General features: G+C 36.8%; 1 protein-coding gene across 1 annotated transcript; it reads right to left on the reverse strand.

The window, feature by feature from the left end:
* Positions 1 to 1,484: 1,484 nt before the first annotated feature.
* LOC132053545 ((+)-neomenthol dehydrogenase-like) lies at positions 1,485 to 23,420 on the reverse strand. Its single transcript, XM_059445628.1, has 5 exons — positions 23,296 to 23,420; positions 22,466 to 22,727; positions 8,704 to 8,808; positions 6,689 to 6,868; positions 1,485 to 1,993 (listed from the first exon to the last, which is right to left on the reverse strand). The coding sequence occupies exons 1-5, from the start codon at positions 23,331 to 23,333 to the stop codon at positions 1,613 to 1,615; spliced, it is 966 nt and encodes a 321-aa protein (XP_059301611.1). The 5' UTR covers positions 23,334 to 23,420; the 3' UTR covers positions 1,485 to 1,612.

Below are 23,420 nucleotides of genomic sequence, written 5' to 3' on the forward strand. Positions count from 1 at the left end.
TAGTTAATCTTACCAATCAAAGAGGGACAACAAAAGAAAAAACATTAGAGAAAACTAGAAAAATTCATCATTGCAACATACTACATACCATTTAATGAGAGGGCTAACCTGACACTAAAATAAAAAGAAGCACACACGCCAAGATGTTAGATCGTGTGTCCTAAATGAAAAGAAAATAGAAAATAGTCAACCCGTGAAGTTCATGGAGATTGTGGATCCCTCAATCTGCCTATCTCTATCAAAATCGAGTAGTAGGGGTATCTATCATTTATCTATTTAATCAATAAAAAGAAGATTCACTTATTACGAAAAATATGTTATTTAAGTAAAGATGGGGAAAAATGACAATTACCTACACCTACACAATCATCTTAGAAATAAATTACATACATTAATCATACATAAGGAATAATTAAAGACTACATTAATTATACATAAGGAATAATTAAAGACTTTAGTCACAGGACCCCTTGAAAAATCGTGTCGCCTCAATTGTAATTAAAGCACGGGAGGGAAGTTATTGAAAGAGACATGTTTCCAAGTATCCTGAGAAACATTTAATGCTTGATTATTACTAAAGATAACTAAATATCATGACACTCAACCAATTTAATTACTGCAAGTTCATTCAACTCGAGAATTTAACCTGCAAAAAAAATGTTATCGTCATGTATTGATTATCACCGGTAAGAAATTGTATTTCAAGCATAGATCGCTCAAGGATAGGTCACTAAAACATCTATTTAGGCATTCAACAGTTAACGGCTCCCAAAATCTTTGCTATTATTAAATAACTAGTTATTAGTATGTGTTTATAGTTTATAGTCCTGTATGTAAAAAAGTGACATGTCTTATTATATAACTTGGGAAAGGTTCTTTCAAGTTAATAAGAAGTTAGGAATTTGTTGGAATACAATATCTTCGTTCTTGTTGTCAAAAATTTTATTGGTAGATATCAAGATTTAAATAATTTCATTCAAAGCTCTAGAATATCAAATAGAGTTCTATTGTCATTTAATTAAAAACAGAAAATTTTGAACAGAAAATTTATTACATTCCTAATGCCATGACCATATAAGAAAATAATCAACTTTTCTCATATTAATTATAATTGTAACTTTATAATACGTATAGTAATTTCCTAGTCGTTATAAAAAGGCTTTTGCTGAATAATTAAAATTAATTGTAACTTGAGATATTAAAATAAAAACTTGAAAATATAGAAAGGATACAATTGAAAAATATTTCTTAGATAATGGAATAAGAATCTCCATAACAGTGATAATTAGATTTATTATTTTGCCTATATAGAACGACAAATATTATTGTTACTTCTTTTTTTATAAATTTTATCAAGCCTATCCGCCATTGTTGCAAACAATAGTTTATAAGCCTGATGTCTACTGATTTCATTCTTATGATTCAAACGATTCACCAGCTATGGGGCAGTTAGAGACATCAAGTAAGGGCTCGTACGCTACTCATGCCAAATGAACATCCGATTTTATTCAGGGGAAATAGAAGAATTCTATTCTTTAACATATAATAGTACAAGTTCATGTGGTGTTTTATGTAAGTAGCTTCACAACGCTTAAATTGGACCTTTTTCTTTTCAGAATGTTGTCGGAACGTTCTTCTGATGAAAGAACTGGCCAGTAGGCCCACCTTCAGGCAAAAGGGCCAGAAGTATTGGGCCTTCAGCAGCATCTTGTGGAGTCATAGGCCCAGTATTACAAGTAATATCTGTCTTTGCAAAGCCTGGGCAAATGCAGTTGACACATATGGAAGAATTCTTTTGGGCCACAATTCTTGTGTATGCATTCATGACTGCTTTTGAGACTGTATAAGCTGCCATATCAGTGAGCCAGCCCTTTTCTTTTAATAGGCCCTCCTTGAAATCCATAAGAAACTCATTGAGTACTTCATCCACTTTTTCTGTTGTAAGGCCTTCTCCATCACTTAAAGTCTTTATGGCCCATTCATTTGATACCAGCTGAACATGTATTTTAAAAAAAAAAAAAGTGCAGTATAAGAAAACAAAAAAGATGATAAAAAGGCAAGAGAAAATAGTATTGTGAGCTGAAACTGTCTCTTTTAGATCCCGTTCAGATTAGCTGAATGTAAATAGATGATAAGCATTTTGTGCTTTTGAGTGTTGAAATTAATTTTGTAAGTAAGTTGTTACGTATTTGGATAAAAGTGTCAAAATTAGTAATAAGAAAATGATGTGTTTGGTAAAAGAGTGTTGATAAGCTGTTCCATTATTAAAAAATCAAATGCCCTTAATTTTTTTAATAAAATTATTAATCTAAAAGTATCTTTGCAACGAAAAGGATGAACAACAAATATAGAATGTAGAGGAAATTAGCAATTTTGTTTTGACCAAGTACTTTTAGAATTAAAAGATATTAAGGATAAAATAGGAAAAAATTTGGTCAAATTGAAAGTGCTTATAAGCGGGAAAATCACAAAATAAGGGTGACCTACTTGTAACTCTAGGCTTAAAGTACTTGATTTATAAGCACTTTTGATGTTTACCGAACGCGTAAATAACCGAAAAAATGCATATAAATTAATTTGATCAACTTATAAACTTAGCCAAACACCCTCTTAGAATTACGACCCTAAGCATTCAAAAACAGGTGAAATGGTTTTTCCGAAACTTCTTTTCATATTATATCAAGAATTGACAAAATTCTCGCAAAGAAAAAATAAATAACTTTTCTCTAATGACAACAACAACAAGCCCAGTATAATCCCACCATGTGGGGTCTGGGGAGGGTAGAGTGTACGCAGACCTAACCCCCACCTTGGGTAGGGCGGTTGTTTTCGAAAACCCTCGGCTCAAGAGAGGAGAAGAGGAAGATAAGAGGAAAACAAGACAAAAGGTCGGATAGGGCCAAGCATATCGAAAACAATACGATAACACAAATACCAAAAGCGAGAAAGTCATGGTAGACCGATCAAGACATAAAGGAGCATTAACTACTATATATAAATAAAATAATCAAAGTACCAACGGCCCAACAAATATAAGCAGCAATCAGATGCATAAACCAAAGGTAATAAACAAATGAGCGAAACTGCAACTACTAAGGTGAAAGGGTAAGCCACCTAGCCTTCTATCCTAATCTGAGTCCTCCACAACCTCCTATCTAAGGTCATGTCCTCGGTGAGAAAACCGTGTCATATCCTGTCTAATCACCTCTCCCCAATACTTCTTCGGCCTCCCTTTACCTCGCCTGAAACTATCCATAGCCAACCTCTCACACCTCCGCACTGCAACATCTTTGTCTCTCCTCTTCACATGCCCAAACCATCTCAGCCTTGCTTCCCGCATCTTGTCCTCCACCGATGCCACTCCCACCTTGTCTCGGATATCTTCATTCCTAATTCTATCTCTCTAGTGTGCCCACACATCCACCGCAAGCATTCGCATTTCGCGACTTTCATCTTCCGAATGTGGCATTTTTGACCGGCCAACACTCCGCTCCGTACAATAAAGTCGGCCTAACCACCACTTTGTAGAACTTGCCTTTAAGTTTTGGAGGCACTTTCTTATCACACAAACACTCCGGAGGCGAGTCTCATTTCATCCACCCTGCACCAATACGATGTGAAACATCGTCGTCGATATCCCCATCTTCCTGTATAATAGACCCAAGGTACTTGAAACTTCCTTTCTTTTGAATGGCCTGGGTACCAAGCCTCACTTCCTCATCCCCCTCACGCGGTACGCCACTGAACCTGCACTCCAAGTATTCTGTCTTGGTCCTACTCAATTTAAATCCTTTAGACTCCAACGTCGTGCCTCAAAACCCTCAAACTTATCGTTAACTCCGTTGCGAGTCTCGTCAATCGTAACTATGTCATCTCATGCGAACAACATACACCAAGGCACCTCACCTTGTATTTGTCGCGTCAATTCATCCATCACCAAGGCGAACAGAAACGGGCTAAGAGTCGATCCCACGCAACCCCACCGAACCGTGGGAAGTGCTTCCGAGTCTCCTCCTACCGTCCTTACCCTCGGTCTTAGCTCCATTATACATGTCCTTTATCGCTCTAACGTACACCGCGGTGCACACCTTTAGCCTCCAAGCATCTCCATAGTGACCTCTCTGGCACCTTGTCGTAGCCTTTTCTAGGTCAATGAATACCATGTGCAAGTCCCTCTTCCGCTCCCTATATCGCTCCACCAATCTCCTTACAATATGAATGGCTTCTGTAGTCGAGCGCCCCGGCATGAAACCAAACTGGTTCTCTGAAATAGACACACCTCTCCTCACCCTCATTTCCACCACCCTTTCCCACACTTTCATAGTGTGACTTAGCAGCTTGATACCTCTATAGTTGTTGCAGCTTTGAATGTCTCCTTGTCCTTGTACACGGGAATCATTGTACTCCATCTCCATTCTTCCCGCATCTTCGCCGACTTGAAAATGACATTAAACAATCTAGTCGCCCACTCCAAGCCTACCCCCGCCCCGCATTCTTCCAAAATTCTCCGAGGAATCTCGTCGGGTCCTGGCCGCTCTTCCTCGCGCATCCTACGAATGCCTCCCTTAACCTCCTCAACCTTTATACTCCTACAATAACCAAAGTCGCGACGCCTATCGTAGTGCTCCACCCTCCCAACACAATGTCTCTCGTCCGCTCCTTCGTTCAAGAGTTCATGAAAGTATGACGCGCATCATCTCTGTCTAATGCGGTCTTCCTGTACCAACACTTGGCCATCCTCGTCCTTGATGCACTTCACTTGATCCAAGTCGCGTGCCTTCCTCTCTCTCGCCTTGGCGAGCTTAAATAGCTTCTTATCCCCACCTCTGTCCTCTAGTTCTGCATAAAGGCGTTCAAAGGCTGCCGTTTTAGTTGCCGAAACTGCCAACTTCGCCTCCTTTCTCGCCATCTTATACTTTTCCCTATTCGTCCGCTTCTCTTCATCGTCCTTGCTATCTACCCCTTCATATATACCTCTTCTTTGCTTCTACCTTCCCTTGGACTTCTCCATTCCACCACCAATCCCCTCGGTGCCCACGACGGCGGCCTCGCGAGACCCCCCAATACCTCTCTAGTCGCTTCCCGAATGCACCGGCCGTCCTATCCCACACATCGCTCGCATCCCCCCTACTATCCCACGCTCCCATAGCTATCAACTTCTCCCCCATCTCTAGGGCACTAGACGGAGTCAAACTCCCCCACCTAATCCTCGGTCGGTCATCCACAACCTTTTTCTTCTTCTTCTTCCTTCTTACCTCCAAATCCATCACCAGTAGCTTATGTTGGGTCGTAAGATTCTCACTCGGTATGACCTTGCAGTCCTTACAGAGGCCTTTATCATCTTTTCTAAAGAGCAAGAAGTCTATTTGCGTCGCGCCCACCGAGCTACAAAAGGTTACCAAGTGCTCCTCCTTCTTCGGAAAACACGAGTTGGCTACCACCAATCCAAAAGCTTTTGCGAAATCCGGAGTGAGACTCCTCCACCATTCCCGTCCCCCGAAGCCAAATCCTCCACGCACCTCGTCATAACCCCTCGAAACGTACCCAATGTGCCCATTGAAATCTCCTCCTATGAATAACTTCTCAGTAGGCGGTATACTTACCACCACTTCGTCCAAGTCCTCCCAAAAGCGTCTTTTTACTTCCTCGTCCAAACCCACTTGTGGCGCGTAGGCACTAATAATGTTCAAGGTGAACCCTCCAACGACTAACTTAATCGCCATCATCCGTCGTCGATCCTCCTAACCTCTACCACCGATCTCTAAGCTCACTATCTACCAAGATCCCTACCCCATTCCTATACCTCGACTTGCCCGAGAACCAAAGCTTGTACCCGTCCACATCCTTAGCTTTAGGTCCTACCCATTTAGTCTCTGGACACAAGCTATATTAATCCTCCTCTTTTAAGAATCTTAACTAACTCTATGGACTTTCCCGATAAAGTCCCAATATTCCAAGACCCTACTCTCAATCTAAGAGGCTCCTCAACCCCCTTAGCCCCCTAACCCTAGTCCCCCGATCCCAACCGAGAACATGACCCTAGTCTACGATCCCTCACCAAAGCCAGTAACGCAAATATACGCTAGTGAAAGGTTAATCTAAGACAAACGAAAGATCAATACTATAGCACACGTTAGTAATAGTCTATAAGCAAAGAAATAGGTATTCAATCAGGCAAGCAGGCAAAAATTTATAAGGCTAAGTGACAGGAAATGGGCTATTGGAGGTACCAACTCCAAGTAAGTAAAACCTGTTCACCACCGAGAAATCTCTGTTTGCCGCCGAAACACCGGTTTCTCTCGCCGGAAAATACCGTTCACCGACCGGAATCACCGTTTCACCGACCGGAATCATCGTTCCCGATCGGTGCGTAAATTGCCCGAAACCCACCGGTGCGGTCGAAAGATAGAGAAAAAAAAAAAAAAGGAAGGAGAGAAAAGAGAGAACAGAGGAGAGAGAAAGAGATCTGGCCGGCCGGAAACAGTGGTGGTGGTCGCCGGTTGGGGTGGGTGGGGTGGGGGTTGGGGGGGGGAGGAGGTCACTTACCGTTACTTATGAGAGGAGAGAGAAAATAAGAGATGAGAGGAGAGAGAAAAATTATGCCCAACTTTTCTCTAATGACATTAAGTGGAAACAAATTTGCAATTCAGCAAGTCGTTATTAGTAAAAGGAAAAAATACAATCGTACCTTTATCTTTCCAAGCGAAGAAGAAACATTAACAACCCTTGGTGAAGGAGACAAGAGGAGTAGTGGAATAAAGGCATCAATCATTCTTTTTGCTCCATAATAATTAGTGTTTATACATTCTTCTGCCCATTCAAAATTCTCTATCAATTTTCCAGTTGACTTGATTGGAACTTCATCCTCCTGCATTAGTATATTTCAGAGTTAACCATATTTAATACAAAATTCAATTACTATCAATGAGTTTATTTTACTCACAATTGTATTTTTTATGGTATTGTATATTTTTCAAGGGAGAGAATGGTAGATAAGAGTTGACACAATTTGAACCTTAACAACAATAACATACTCAGCGTAAACCCACAACAATTGGAACTTAATGGTTAAAAATACTTTGAAATAGGTGGTTATATCAACATAAATGATCAAGCTTTAGACTAGTGGTTACAGTGCTATCTAGTATTCGCACATTAGAAAAAGGATAGTGGCATATTAAGCATCTTGGTATAACGAAAACTTTTTCCCGAGAATTGTTTTAAAAAAAAATTATTTTTTCTTGGTTAGTTGTTGATATTGTTTTTTTTTTTTTTTTCCCATCAAATGGAGGAAGATAATTTTGCCTTACTTTGGGCGAAAATCATTCTCTTCATAACCATCTTTCGTAGCTTCATGTCAATAATCTAGTTAACCAACACTGATACATTAATACCAACTTTTGATTATATTCAAAAACTTCATTGTAACATTATCTAATTTGTTGACATTATTATTAATCTTTAATAAATATTTCTCCAAAAAGTATTTTGAACTATTCAATCTAACTATGTTGTATGGAGTAGAATGTTGACTAGTCAAGAACCCCCATGTTCAAAAGATGAAAGTTGAGAAAATGAAGATGTTGATATAGATGTGGGCATAGTAGGAGAGATAGGATAAAAAATGAAGATATTCCAGGCAAGGTGGGAGTGGCCCAGTGGCAGATGCGGGAATGTAAAGAGTCCCACATTGGTGGGTTAACGGGTACATGGTCTCCTTATATGGACATGGGCAATCCTCCTCTCATGAGCTAGCTTTTGGGGTAGAGTTAGGCTCAAGATCCATTTCTTACATGGTATCAGAGTCAAGCCCGCGCGCCCAATTCATTATTACCAATGTTGTGCCCACATATTAAAATTGCCCACGCACTAAATGTCCAGCCCTGGGCATGAGGTGTGGTATTAAGAGTCTAACATTGGTGGATTAAAGGATAGAGGATCTCCTTATATGGACTTGGGCAATCCTCCCCTCATGAGCTAGCTTTTGGGGTTGAGTTAGGTCCTAAATCCATTTCTTTACAGGAAGGCAAGGGTACATGTGAAGAGGAGACATGCAGATGCCCCAGTGAGAAGGTGTGAGAGGTTGACGATGATGGGTTTAAGGAGAGGTACAGGCAGGGCAAAGAAGCATTGGGGAGAAGTTATTAGACAGGACATGATGCATCTTCTGCTTACTAAGGACATGACCCTAGATAGGGGGATACAAAGGTCGCTCATTAAGGTAGACAGTTAGCTAGTAGGGCGCATTGTCTCAATTTTCTCGGATAGGCTTGGTATAGTTTGGAGCATTGTATCTGCTTCTCCTTTCATACTAGTCGTAGTAGTAGTAGTATCCTCGTAGTTCCTTGTTCTTCGATTTTCTGTTACTATCTATTGTCGCATTATTTAGTTGTTCTTTCTCTTAGAGTGCTATGTCTTGCTTTTCTTATTATTTGTCATGGTTTCTTCACTTCCGTATTTTATTTTTGTTAAACTGCTTTGAATTGTTTTCCTTGAACCGAAGGTCTATTGAAAACAACCGCTCTACCTTCCCGAGGTAAGAGTAAAGTCTGCACACATTATTAGGTCTGCACACATTATTCTTCCTAGACTCCACTTATAAGATTACACTGGGTTTTTTGTTGTTGTTATAATCCAACACCGAAAAACATTTTTTACGAATATATAGGGATTGGAAAATGTAGCGAAAAATAAAGCACTAACCTCAGTTGTGTTGCATAAACCTCGAGCAGCTTGTCTTTCTATCATCTCCGGAAGGATTGAAACATCTCCCTCTACCATTATTCCATTAACTCCTGCATTATTTACCTGCAATTATCCAATTTCACAATTCCTTATCATGGAAAAATAAAAATAAACTGAGTATTAAGTAATAAATTTGTAGTATAACTATTAACTCATTCAAATAATTTTAAGGTGGTTTATTATAAGTTCCTAAAGTTAATTAACTAACACAGAAGAATAACCTTTTTAATTACTCCTACTTATAGTAGAGTTAAATCTAAGTAAACTTGTCTCGTGTGTAATAAGAAAAATCAACCTTCTGGTTTTTAGAGTTCCATTAACCACATATTTCCTAACAAATCAAGTACTTGCACATATATGTCGATAATGCGTTTTAAAAAGAGGGGGCGTGAGGCGGCGCATTTTACTTAGTACGGATCAAGACATGGATTGTAAGTTCCATGAATTTTTAATTTTTGAAAACTTATACTTTAATAAAGTAGCATAATAACAATAAAAATGTAGAAAGTACATTAAACGTTTAAGAAAACTAAAGAACTCCCAAGAAATAAAATATCTAGCATATATTCACAGGTACAAACAATGCAATAGCATTAAAGTCATCATGAGATATAAATTAACTATATGTATTAGCATCCAAATAATTGAAAAATCCCAATTTCTTACAGGACAAAAGGTTAAATTTGGTCCTGAATTACGCGAAATGGAACATAATTGCCCTCCATTAATAGTTGATATCAAATTTGCCCCTGAACTTTGTGAAATAGAACAAATCTGCCCTTATTTTAAATGGTGCAAGCTTAGCACCCAGTAATGACATGTGTCACGCAACTAAGAATTAATCTTTTTAAACGGAGGAAAAATTAGACCCTTTCGCATTGTTCAGCGGAAAATTTGACCCTTTCGCATAGTTCAAGGACAAATTTGATTCAAGGACAAATTTGATCCTTTCTCCTAATTTTGAGTTTTCTATATTTTTTTTTTGTTCCTCCTTTCTCTCTTTCCACCACTACCTCTACCACAAATCACCCTTTCTTCCTCCTTCCTCCTTTCTTCTTGTCTCTCTTCCCACCACCATTGTTGCCATCACCTCCACCACCATCTTCTCTTTTCATTTTCTTTCTCTTTCTGTCTCCCCGTCACCCAACCACCACCTATACCACCAGGTGGAAATGCGCTAAACGACTTAAACATGCAATATAGAATACTAATGCAGGTGTATAGCTGCATAGGGGTCAAAGGAGGAATAAAGGGTTATTGGTGGTAGATGTAGTGCGCGGAGAGAGAAAAGAGGAACAAAATGTGACCCCTATCGTCAATCACCCTTTTTTCCTCCTTTGCTCTCTATGTGGCTATACATATTCATTTAAATAGTATTTTATATTACATGTTCAAGTCGTTTAGCCCATTCCCTCCTAGAGGTGTAGGTGAGGTGGGGTAACAGGAAGAGGGAAAGAAAAATGATAGGGGAAGAGAAAAAGGTGGCGGAGGTGATGATGACATTGGTGGCGGGGAGAGATGTTACATCTTGTATTTTCATACGTCAAGTATGTCGTAGGTCAATTGATGTAATCTCGAAAATGAGATCGTCCTTGAGATTATACAAAGTAAGTTAATGTAATGACCTGCCTGGTTGTTATAGTGTTTTTGACCCATTTACCCTTGTCGACCCTTCTCCAAGTCCCGTTAGTATGATCTATGACTTAATGAAGTCATTTTTTTGGTTCCCGCAAGGTTCGAGTGTAAATTGAGTCATTGATGGAGAAGCCAGTTAAGTTAACGAGTTAGAGTTGACCACGATTAACGTCGGGTTAGGATGACCCCGTGTCAATATTTTGGAAGTTCCAGCAAGTTAATATGATGATTTTGAACTTGTCCACAAGTTTTGGTAAGGTTCCGAAGAGTTTCAGATGGGTTTGGGTTTTGTCGCGCTCGTATTCGATGTTTTCGCCTTAGGTCTTTGGCTAGAAAGGGATCCATATTGATTAAACGACCTTTGTTTTGTGTGAGGATTGAACCATTAGATCCGTATCATAACTACGAAGCTATAGCAAAAAGAATAGTTGCGTTTCTCCTCCGTATGAGGGAGTTATGACCATTTTTGTGCAGACTGTTCCAGCAGGTCTGTTGTAGCGGACTCAGGGCCGCTGTAGCGGGACTGCCGCAGCAGACATGGTGACCGCTGCAGCGACCGACTGGGGTAGAAAACCCTATTTTTATATTCCAACTCCAAACCATTACCCATAAGACCCCAAAGTCAGTTTTCAAGAGAGAAATAGGCAAATTTCATTCCATTCATTGGTGAAAGCATCTTGGAGGGTAAGTCCCCACCTTTATTTGCCCATTTTCCATTCTTCTTCAAGTTCCATGATTAGTTTAAGGTCCATCAATGGTGGGTGAAAATCCTAGAACCCTAGAATTAGTAAACCTTTAAATAATTGATGGGTTGTTGATTTTGCTGTTGATTAATCATCTAGGAGTATAGATTATCACTTTCTAGGAAGGAAATTTGATTTCTTATGGTTGAAATTGCATGCTGAGACTTAAGGTTCTAATAAAAATGGAAACTTTGTCCTAAAATCTGTTTCAAGGGACAAAATTGATTAGAAACTCATGAATTGAAGGTTAATGATTGTAGAGATAGAAGTTATAATAAATTCACCATTAAAGGATGGTTTCATCCATTGAAAAGGGTAGAAGTGAGTGGGTCTTCTTCCCCAAATTGTTGTTCTTGTTTAAATACATGGTTTGTTGCTTACTTAGCATCATATTTTTAGACTTTGACCGTTCTGAGGTGCTTCGGAAACAGAAGGCTCGTGTGGAGTAGTTATTGGCTCTTGTTCTGCATTCGAAGTAGGTTACGGCTTACTTTAGTTAGACTTTGATTAGCGAAATGTATATATTGTGTAGAATTGATAGGAGAAAGCATGATTAGGTCTTCGGACATAGAGTTTGGGTTGGATATTCCTAGGTTGGTATTGATTGATTGATTATGTGGGCTTGTCGCCATTATTTACGCATTGTGAAGGTGTAGTTTTATTCATACAGTGGCGATTTGGGATGGATTTCTATTAGTTTGGTTGATAGTGGCTTGTTGCCTTGTTATTGTGATTAGACTTATTACCTAAATTGTTGTGTTGTGCTACGGGTTGTACTAAATTCTCTCTTATTGTGACACATATCATCGGAGAAAGGAAGGATAATGAGTTTAGACCTGAATCGTGATTTATATACCTATGATAGTACCCAAATGAAAACTTGACGTATGATTTACTGTTGATGATGAGATCATACTTAGCATGCATTCTCAATTCATAAATATATTTATATTGAATTATGACTTGGTATTGATGATAATATATGAGAAAATGGAGCATCTTGGTAATACAACAGTTAGTTGTGAGGTGTACTCGTTATATTTGGAAGTAAAGAGGGACATAGACTTTTTATGTTGACAGAGATGGTTTGTATGATTCATTCCATAGTTGAGATGATTTATCGAAAGTCCTAGGATGGTTTGTAGCCTTGTAACTTGCACCTTTATTTGCACTTGACTTCATTAATTGATCATGCTTACTGTAAAGTTAATTTATAAAAGTCTTGATAGGGCTTATAGTGTTGTGACTTCCATAGCATATTCGTTGGTATTTATTGCATTGATTTAGCATTTATGCATTCATACATGATGGAAATGGTTTGGAACTGATTAATGAAAGACTTATGGTATCTATAAGAGAAAATGTTTTAAATGCCCGATGGGAAATGGTTCCAGGTGATGTGATGTTATATGATATGATTTGATGAAGATCCTCTATGGGCAAAGATCCGGAGACTCGTTACCGTTGGGCAAAGATTCGGAACGAGTGATACATGGACACCATGGGTCTCCTGTAGGTCATAGCTATTGGGTAAAGACACCAATTAGCATGTATATACAGTTCGAGTGGTTGGCCAGTGCATTGCATTGCACATCATCATATTTTGCATTGCACATCAATACATTTTACTCTGCATTATTATATGCTCATTTGGTTTTGATGTATGGATGTTGAATGCCTATTGTGATATAAATATGATTAGTGACTCTACCTAGGGACGGAACTTGGACTTGTGATTATCAGGGGAGATTATTGAGACTTGACAGAATTGTGGTTTAAGCTTCATCTTAGGTTGTGACTCTATTATGGGATATTCTGTGACTTGGATTTGAGTATTAAGTGCCTATCTATTTATCTTGTTGATTTTATGCTTATATACGTGAACTAATCTTAGTCGGCCTATGATGCTTACCGGTACATAGTGTTTGTACTGATACTACCTTGCTGCACCCTTTTTTAGTGCAGATTGTGTTCCAGAGATTTCATCCAGACTACATCTCTAGCTTGAAGCTAGTTTGCTCGATTAGATCTGAGGGTGAGCTTCTACCCATGCCATGCCACGCCACCTGAAGATCTCCCTTTCCAAATTTCTACTTTAAATTCTAGACATTATTTATTATTATATTCGACATATATTTCATTCTTTAGATATTGTTGGTTAGAGTCCTTATACGATGACTTTCAGATTTTGGGGATGTCATAGTTAAGACTTTCGCACTTATATTATTTATTATTTATGACTTGGTCAGACTATTTATTCATTCACTTATTTATTGATTGTTAGAGGATAAATGATTAAAGAAGTTGAAATTGGCTAGTGATTAATGGGTTAACGGGCAAGGGTTCGCCTACTAGTGATAATAAGGTAGGTGCCCGCGCCATCGGTAATTTGGGTCATGACAGTTAATCATGTTACCTTAGAGGTTACAAAGGTTTAAGATCAAAGTACCAAGAGGGTTAGAAGTTAAACGAGTCGAAGAAGATAAGTTTCATCGAAAGTTGGGAATGTTATAACCCATACTTTTAAGGACGACTAGGAGTGCTTAACATGCTAAGAAGGGAATTTTATGAGGTATTTTAGTTTTATGATAGTCGTGTGTTAAGTTTTGGAGTCAAGCTAGTTGTAAAACAAATTACGTTTATATGTTACCTGAAACTTGGGTCAGATGTCACTGAGTTTTTCTCCCAATCTACTTGGAGTTATGCGTCTATCTACCCACCAAATTGAAGGTCTACGAGTCTAGTTTCCAACGCATTAAACCGCTTGCTGATAAGACGTCATAATAGAGAGATATTCGCATTTTTGTAAGACTGCACAGGCAGCCCCTGTTGGGACTCACGTAGGCGGTGGGAAATTTCTTTTAATGTATAAGTTGGTTGCTTGCTTATCAGAACTCATTTTTGACACCAACAGATCTTAAATACCCCAAAATACTCTGTAAAGGGTTTCTACATGATCCAAGGGAAAACCAAAGGTAAATAGCGCAAATCAAACGTCGGGAATCCCGTGGTGCTAGTGAGTTTCTTGTTCTTCTTGTGGTTACTGATTTTGGAGGGGTTACAGTTCTTGTGGAGAGTTGTTTTAAGGATCTTAAGGTAATATTTTTATCCTCCTCCTTGTATTTGAGTTCATAGAACTTTTGACTAGCTTGTACGGTTGATAACCCGTAAGATAAAAGTCGAAAATCGTAGTTTTGTTGTCGTTGTTTGTTGAACTGTTTCGAAGATCCCATTATCTATTTTGTGGCTCTTGGAATGAATTGAGTATGTTGTGGTTGTTGTTGTTAACAAGTTACGGAAGTAAGAAAGGGTTTAAAGCTATAGTTATGTCAATCATAAACCAAGCTTGTCGCTCGTTGTGTTGTTGCTTGAGTTGGAGGTTGCTTCAAGGTGAAGTAAGCCCAATATAGGGGTTTTCCGTGTTATGTAAGGTAATACTCTTCCCCCTCTCATTTATAAGAGTTATTTTAAGTCTACGGAAGGTTAGATGGATGAAGAACATGTTAAATATCCACTAGAAGTCAGAAACGTGTTTTAGTAGTCTGAAAAATCAGTTTTAAGGTTGTTGAACTTCATGGACTGTTTTCTTGTTATTTTGTGAAATATAAGGCTGGAAAACTGGATGAATATACTTGTCATCATGTTATAGATATTGTTGAGTTAAAGTAAGAAATTCATAAGGGGTGTCAAGGGTTATATGGGTTCCAATCCGAGCTTACCGCTCATCGTGATATGTTGATGACTTGTTAATGATATATTGTATCTTTTTGTGTTGCTCTGGTTGTTGTTAATGATGTGTGGAGTTGGAGTAAGTCAAATTCATAAGAGAGATGCTGCCCAAATTTATTTAGACAAGCTACTAGCTTAGAGCTACGAACATAGTTCCTTCTTGGCATTAATCATGAATCTTATTGTATTGATGTAGATTGAGCTGTATCGTGGGCTGCTTTGAAAGTATTAAAGAGACAAGGAGATCGAGCTATGTAAAGGCTATCCTTCTTTCTTTGTTTGGCATGATTCCTTATCAAGCGAGTCCCGACCAAGTGCACAAAGAAATTCCATTCACAGAGATTCCATGTCTATGTTGTTTCATGATATTCATATAGTAGTTTCCCTCATCAGCAGTTCACTTTTAGTTAGCATTGTTGGTCATGTAGCTAGTAGATAAAAGTGAGATTGTACAGTCTAAAGAAGTATATATTTGCCTTCGGGGCTACGATGTTTTCCTTCGGGGCTATGATATTTGCCTTCGGGGCTATGATGTTGGCCTACGGGACTATTGGCCATACAGATGCTTTCGGGGCTATATAGAAGCGTGCTTGCCTTCGGGGCTATGATGTTTGCCTTCGGGGCTATGATACTTGCCTTCGGGGCTATAATGCTTGCCTTCGGGGCTATGATACTTGCCTTCGGGGCTATAATGTTTGCCTTCAGAGCTATGATGTTTGCCTTTGGGGCTATGATATTTGCCTTTGGGGCTATAATGCTTGCCTACAGGGCTATTGACCATACAGATGCCTTCGGAGCTATACAGACGCTCGCTTGCCTTCGGGGCTATGATTATACATACAGACTGCCTTCGGGGCTACATTGAGTGCCTACGAGGCTAGTCATGCATGTCTAGAAGCCTTATACGAGGCTAAGTAGTTTTATGTCGCATTATTAGTTAATAGATGGCAGAGGCAGGTAAGTACAGCCGGATTTCTTATTGACTCTTCAGTTTATGTTCAGTTATCTTATATTTTAGTGTCAGTCGCCTTACATACTTGGTACATTATTTCGTACTGATGTCCCTGTCCTGGCCATAGTACAGTCATTACTCTTTAGAGGCTTGTAGACATATCTTGTATGTTATGGATGTCAGTGTGGCAGTCTCGTCGGCCTACACAGTTTTATACATATAAATTTTGGGTGTGCTTACCCTTCAGACAAGATTGATGTTATGTTAAGATGATTCAGGATACGGCCTTGTCACCTTAGTTGGTATTATCTGTTTGCAGGTAGGCCTCGTCGACTAAGTGAAGGGTTACCCTTCCAGAGTCATATTTACACAATGGTACGCTCGGACCGAGTATGGCATCAGGTGCCGGCCACGCCTCTCCAGAGTTGGGGCGTGACAAGAGACAAGGAGGAAGAAGGAAGAAAGGATGATTGGTGGAGGTAGTGGCATGAAGAGAGAAAGGAGGAACAAATTTTTTTTTTTTAAACACAAAATTAAGGGGAAGGATAAATTTGCTCCTGAACTATATGAAAGGTTCAAATTTACCCTCCGTTGAAAATAATTAATTCTTAATTGCGTGACACATGTCATCATCAAGTGTTAAGCTTCCACCTTTAAAAATAAGGACAAATTTATTCCATTTCGCATAGCTTAGGGAAAATTTGACCCAACTAGTAACGGTGAGAGCATATTTGACCCCAACCATTAACGAAGGGAAAATCTGCATAGTTCAGAGGCAAATTTGACCCTTTATCGTTTCTCAAAAAATATTATCAAGCTACACATATTACCCCCTAAAAGTAAATAATCACTAGATATTGTCAGTGCTACAATTTAAATATTACTTTTTGATGAATAAATATAAAATTACTTTCAAATAGCAAAATTGCAAAGGTCTGATAATTTTGAGAAATAAACATAGAACTAAGACATGAAGACTAATAGGAAATGAAGATACAAATTTTCAGTCATCTAACTAACTTCATAAGGATATTCAAATGATATTTATCCACTTGATGTTCTTAATTAGTAACTATGCAATATTAGGACTTGTTGTTTGAGTTACTCTCAATCTTCATTTTTCTATAAATATATTTAACTTTTATTATTCATTTGTTAAAGAATTTGAGGGCCAACAGTACCAATTAAGAAATTTGACACATGATTTTAGTAGGAACTGTTAAGCGAGTTCCGAACGTTGAGTGATAGCCGTGTTTAGAGCACATAGTCTAGTACTTGAGGCGTAAGCCTCGCAAATTTAAGCCTCACATGTGAATTCAAGGCGTTTTGCAAATTAACTACACTGGGGTTGGTATATATATATATATATATATATATATATATATATATATAAAGCTATTTAAAATAAAGGTTAGCGTGTTTTGTGTGTTTCATATGCTTATATAGATATATCCAAAATTTTAAAGTTCATTATATATATGCACTTACAATGTAATGAAATTTCTATAATAAAAAATATATGTGTGCGCGCGCGTGTGCGCGCTTAGCTATTCATAAAAATAGAATTAATAATTTAAAAATTAATTTTTTTTATTGGAACAAATATAATGTTTACATCATCGATGGAAACTGTCAATATGAGCTGGCTTAGCCCTGCTGAGATTAGCCTACGCGAGCTTTAAAATTTAACGGGCCAGCCTAGGTACAGTGATGTACGCATGATTTTTCATAAGCAGTGTCACATTTTAATATGAGAACAAATAAATAAAATACTATTATCGTCATATTAAAAAAAGAACACAATATAAATAAAACAAAACTCCCGTATATTACTCGACCTCTTCTCGATGAATTTTCATTTGTTGAAATATTTTCAAAATAACCTTATTATAAATAATACTAAACAATTCTTTTTATACAAGGCATCAGACGATCACTAAAAAGCTTATCATTCAATTGATTCCGCGAATCAATCTTAATCAATTTCATCGACGAGAAAGAAGATGAAAGGAAAAAAAAAATAGCACAATCACTAATCAGGAAAGCAACAGTATTCTTACTTATCAAATATTTTCTTGTCGCAAGTCCTTAAGAAGCTACTGTGAACAAATTGGTTCAAGCTTTTGTTAACTTGTGAGAGGTCAAGGTGTTGAGTTTCGAACTCAAGTCTTTTAAAAGAAAATAGAGGCGCCTGAACAAGTAAGTTGCACGGCTATCTATGCCAAGCAGTGTCACTTTATTGTATTTATCTTCGTTTTTCTTTCCAGCTTCCAATTATCCATAAATATTTAGTAAATTTTTTTGATGAAGCAATGTCACGTGACACCCCTCGGCCTAAGATAAATCTGCCCCTGCCTAGATAGACTCACCATGGTGACAGACCTTAAAATGGCCAGTCTAGCCCTGCGTGGGCCATGGGTTATGCTGTGTCGGCCACCTTTTCTAAGACATATTCTTATAATTTTTAATCTAAATTCTAACCTAAAAATGCTATTATAAATATTTTATGATAATATTACATAGTGTTGCAAATCAAGTCTCAAAATGTAATCAAATTATCCCAACAATACTTATTAAATACGAAGTATCAATGCTTTCAATTGTTAGTATTGTCCATTACATTGGAAATTTTCATATTGAATTGTTGGTTTCATTACAGTTTTGTTGCATGCAGTTCAGTTATGTCTGACTGAAATGCAGACATATATGAAAAATGTAAAGAGTGCTAAATGTATTTGTTAGATTTGTTGTTGATTTGACAAATTGATGATTGTGATTTGTTCTTTATAATATATGAAACTTTTGTTTCAAATTTTGAGCTTATTTGGAGTAGATCTGGGTGTTAAATCGTGTGTTGGCTTGTTGAAATTTGAAGAATATATATATATTTTTTTTTTGGCAAAAATATTCAGACACACATGATCGAAATTTTAGCCAACATTTACATGCACTTCAGTTACGTACGACTGAATTTCAGGCATACACGAAAAATTCAAATCATAAAATTTAGCCAATGTTTACATGCATGCCATAGAAAATGACCGAACTTTGTCTTAGCCCATACCAAACTTTTGGTAGAAATGTATGATGTTTGGCCTTCACAAGGCCACACATCATATGCAAATGTAAAAAGTAGCAAAATTTCAGACGTTACTGCTTGAAGTTGTGTCCCAAGTGAATAAACTTTAAAAAAATTCAACTAAGTCCCAAAAAACAAATATTGGTACACAACCCAAGAATATGTGGCCGTATTGGGTCCACTTATGATACTTTCTACGGAAAAGGGCCAAAATTACCCCTGAACTTTTGAAAATAGTTTATTTATACTCTTCGTTATACTATTAGGCTAATTGTGCCCTTACCATTATATTATGGGCCAAATATACCCCTGAACTTTCGGAAATAGTTTATTTATACCCTTCGTTATACTATTGGGTCAATTGTGCCCTCATCGTTATACTATGGGACAATTATACCCTTAAGTTACCCGGTCTGCCACGTGTCACAATCACAATGGCCCAACCCACTTCCCCCTGTAATTACACCCAGATTAAATTAATCATTGAATCCGACCCGTCACTTTATTTCACCCAACCCGTTTTGTTTATTTCAAACCCAACTAAAGTACCTGTACTAGTTTTGTTTATTTCATTACAGGTTTCGTTTCTGTAAAACGTGCTAGTATACAAAATGAAAACCCAAATAAAAAATTTCACCACGTTAATAGGATCGTTACAGTAACAAAAACAAATTTATCCTTTCTTCATAGAAATGAAAACAATGCAAAGAACTCAGGCAGAGGGGAAGAGAAAAGAAACAGAAAAAACCATTCTATCCCAGGAAATCCATCATGGAATAGTTGAGCCTGTTCCTCTCGACTTAATTCATCAATGGACCACCAACCAAGTAGCCTGCTTATAGAAAATACCAACACATACTAGCCTTCACTTAATTGCAATTTTAAGAATCACCATTTATGTGACAGTTAAAACCAAAAAGTCATTGTGTTATCCATAATTTTATGATCCTTCATTTTGGGTTTTCATTTTGTATACTACCATGTTTTACAGAAACAAAACCTGTAATGAAATATACAAAACGGGTACGGGTACTTTATTTGGGTTTGAAATAAACAAAACGGGTTGGGTGAAATAAAGAGATGGGTCGGATCGGGTGATTGATTTAATATGGGTGTAATTATAGGGGGAAATGGGTGTGATTGTGACACGTGGCAGATCATGTAACTTAAGGGTATATTTGGCCCATAGTATAACGGTGAGGGCACAATTGGCCCAATAGTATAACGAAGGGTATAAATAAACTATTTTCGAAAGTTCAGGGGTATATTTGGCCCATAGTATAACGGTAAGGGCACAATTAGCCCAATAGTATAACGAAGGGTATAAATAAACTATTTCTGAAAGTTCAGGGGTAATATTGGCCCTTTTCCGTACTTTCTATGTCTCCATCGCTCGTTCCTAGAAAGATGGAATAGTTTCCTAACTAGAAAATATCGTCCACTAAACTCCATATGAGACTATTTTATAATAACTTGACAAGAAACCGATCGACCGAAAAAAAAATATATAAGAAAGATAAAATCGACGAACCAAAAAAAAAGAAGGAGATAATGTTATGTTCTAATCTGTTTATTTTCAATGAATCTTGGATTAAACGATATTAATTAATTTAATTACAAAAGCCATTAGACAAACTCAAGGATAAATTGGATTACTTTCATGAATGGTCAACTAAACTTACGACTTTTTGCAATAAAGTCAAAAAGTTTTTTTTTTTCTTACTTAAATATAACTACATCTTACTACGTTGCTTAGAAGATTAAAATGCTCAAAAAAAAAAAAAAAACAAAGTCATTAGCGGAATTCCCGAATGCCAAATTTGACACGCCAAATCAGAGAAAATGTCAAGATTATTTTGACATATAACGTCCTAAAAAGAGATACATTATTTTTTTCGCCGTATAAAAGTGTCCCCTTCCCTTAATTACCAGATAATATTTTTTTATCGGATAAATGATATCTGGTACAAAAAGAAAAGCTTTTTACAAATTACTAAAATAGTACTTATAAAGATATCAGGAGTAGATTGTTTACACTTTACGGTACAAACTCGACGAAACTTAGTAATTTTGTCCCAATTTTGTATTTGTTTTACTTCTTCTTAGTAATATGTACAAAATATAAATTTAGAATCTTTTTCGGATAAAAAAAGAGTGTCCACTTATTCTTTTTTTTAAAAAAAAATTCAAAAAGAGTGTCCACTTACCAAATCAAGAAAGAATTAACCTTATTCTTCCAAAATTGTCCTTATTAAGTATTAAGTGATCAAATCTCAATACTTATTTAATTAGGAATAGGTTAGTCAAATTACCTATTTTGATCTAGGAATTAATATTTTCTTAAAGCGTATGTAAATGACTAAGCGGACACTCTTTTCGATCCGAAGGGAGTAACTTGCAAGCTAAAAGCCAGAATCTAGAAACTTCAAATTTTGTCCTCGGCTGAAAGATATGGATGGTGAACTATGAAATTAACTGTTATAGTTCATAAGGTTGAACAAGAAGAAAGGGAATTCTTCCAAAACTGTACATGTCCAACACAACATGTTGCACCCACCTATTTATATTTTTAGCTTATGTCCGCATAACTAATTTTTTCGCAACTGTGTTTATACACCAAGTATAAAGTATTATAAATATTGTAAATAATGTATCAACCTTTAATAAAAGTGTATAATAGTGTACTAGAGGTGTTATACAAACTTTTACACTATTATACAAAAGACATAATACATAAATATACCCTCAAACGTATACGCAAAGTAAGATGCCTCCAACTTTAGGTGTGCCCAAGTAGGCACCTCAACTTGTATAAAGTTGAACACGTAAACACAAATGCTGACGTGACAAATAAATTTTGAAAGTGTCTAGATGATCATTTTGTAAGTTGGAGTGTTCAACTGACAAAGTGGAGACAAATTGAAGTGTCTACTTGTGCACACCAAAAGTTAGAGGGCATACTTGCCAGCTGAAACCAAGTTTGAGTGTCTGTTAATGTATTATGCCTATATAAAATTATACAAACTTGTAATACAATTGGATTTCATCTACGAAACTCCATCGAAATGGGTCAAAAACAGCACCAAATAGCTCACATCTTCACCTAATAGCTTCAAAATGACATCTTCACCCCAATCACCAATTTGTCAAAAATTTTAACAAATCACGAAATTCATTTGTGAGTTTTCAAGCTTTTAAAAATTTCAATAATGGAATTTTAGTTTTTTCACTTTAATTCACCTAACAATGTTTAAATTTGTGATGATAAACATGAATATCACTCTCAATCAACTTTCTAAGCATCAAAAAATGAAAATCATAATCACAAATTAAAAAATTATTGTCTTTTCCCTAAATAATCCAAATTATAGTACAAAATATGCTAAATATGGTAAAATCTAAAAATATAAACTCATTTCTATGATAATATTGAGGCAAGTGATGTATGAAATTATGTAATTCCTATTTGAGAACATGTGTATGTTGCTATATTTTCATTGGAAAAAGGAGTAGTTGTAGATGACTTACCAAAATATCAAGCTATATTTTCATTGGAAAAAGGAGTAGTTGTAGATGACTTACCAAAATATCAAGCTTTCCATATTTAGATTTGATGAAGTCAACCAAAGAGGAAACACTTTGTGGATCCACAACATCAACTTGATGAAACACTACAAGATTCATTTGATGAAAATAACAAGACTCTTCTCTCAATAGCTTTTCAACAGCTTCTTTGCCTCTTTTTTCATCCCTAGCTGTTAAAATTACCATTACTCCTTTTTCCATTAGCTGCCTGCATATTTCATACCCTATACCTTTGTTTCCCCCTGTAACAACTGCATTCCTGAAAAAAAAAAAAAAAAAAAGAGAGAAATTAATATTAATTATTTTCTCTGTCTCGATTTATGTGGCACAGTTTGAATCCGGAAGTCAAACAGTTCAATTTTGATCATGAATTCAGGCATGAAATCTTTCAATTTTTTGAAATAAACACTAATAAAAAAATCACTATTTTCTCACTAAAAAATGTTCAGTGGAAATAGCCACTAAATGTCGGGAGGAAAAACCTAAATAGTAGTGTTTTCACACAAAAAAACTAGCAAGTTTCCCAGTGTTTCAATCAAACCTGTTTCACACCATGAATTTTCCTAATGAGCTGGTCGGTGGGAATGAGATGAAAAAAGCACATTTTATAACACAAATTTTTCACTGAATGAGAAAAATTTTTATTTCTAGTACAATAATTGACAATTCAAAATATTTAAATGATATATAAAAAAAATTACGGTAAAAAAAAAGAATTGTTTGAATCTCGAAATCTGAAAGGTGCCACATAAATTAATAGAGAGGGAGTAACAAAGAGCTTAATTACTGAAAAGAGAAAGATTTTGAGGGCAAGGCAGAGGACTTACTTTCTTATTGGATGGTTGTTTAGGGACTCTTCTGCCATTCTTTTTTTTCCTTTTACACAACTCTCTGTTCGGTGTGCTTTTCTAGAGGAAAATAGGCAGAGCTGCAAGGCATATATATAGTGCTA

Source organism: Lycium ferocissimum, chromosome 4 (genome assembly GCF_029784015.1).
Source record: "Lycium ferocissimum isolate CSIRO_LF1 chromosome 4, AGI_CSIRO_Lferr_CH_V1, whole genome shotgun sequence".
Lineage (NCBI taxonomy): Eukaryota > Viridiplantae > Streptophyta > Magnoliopsida > Solanales > Solanaceae > Lycium > Lycium ferocissimum.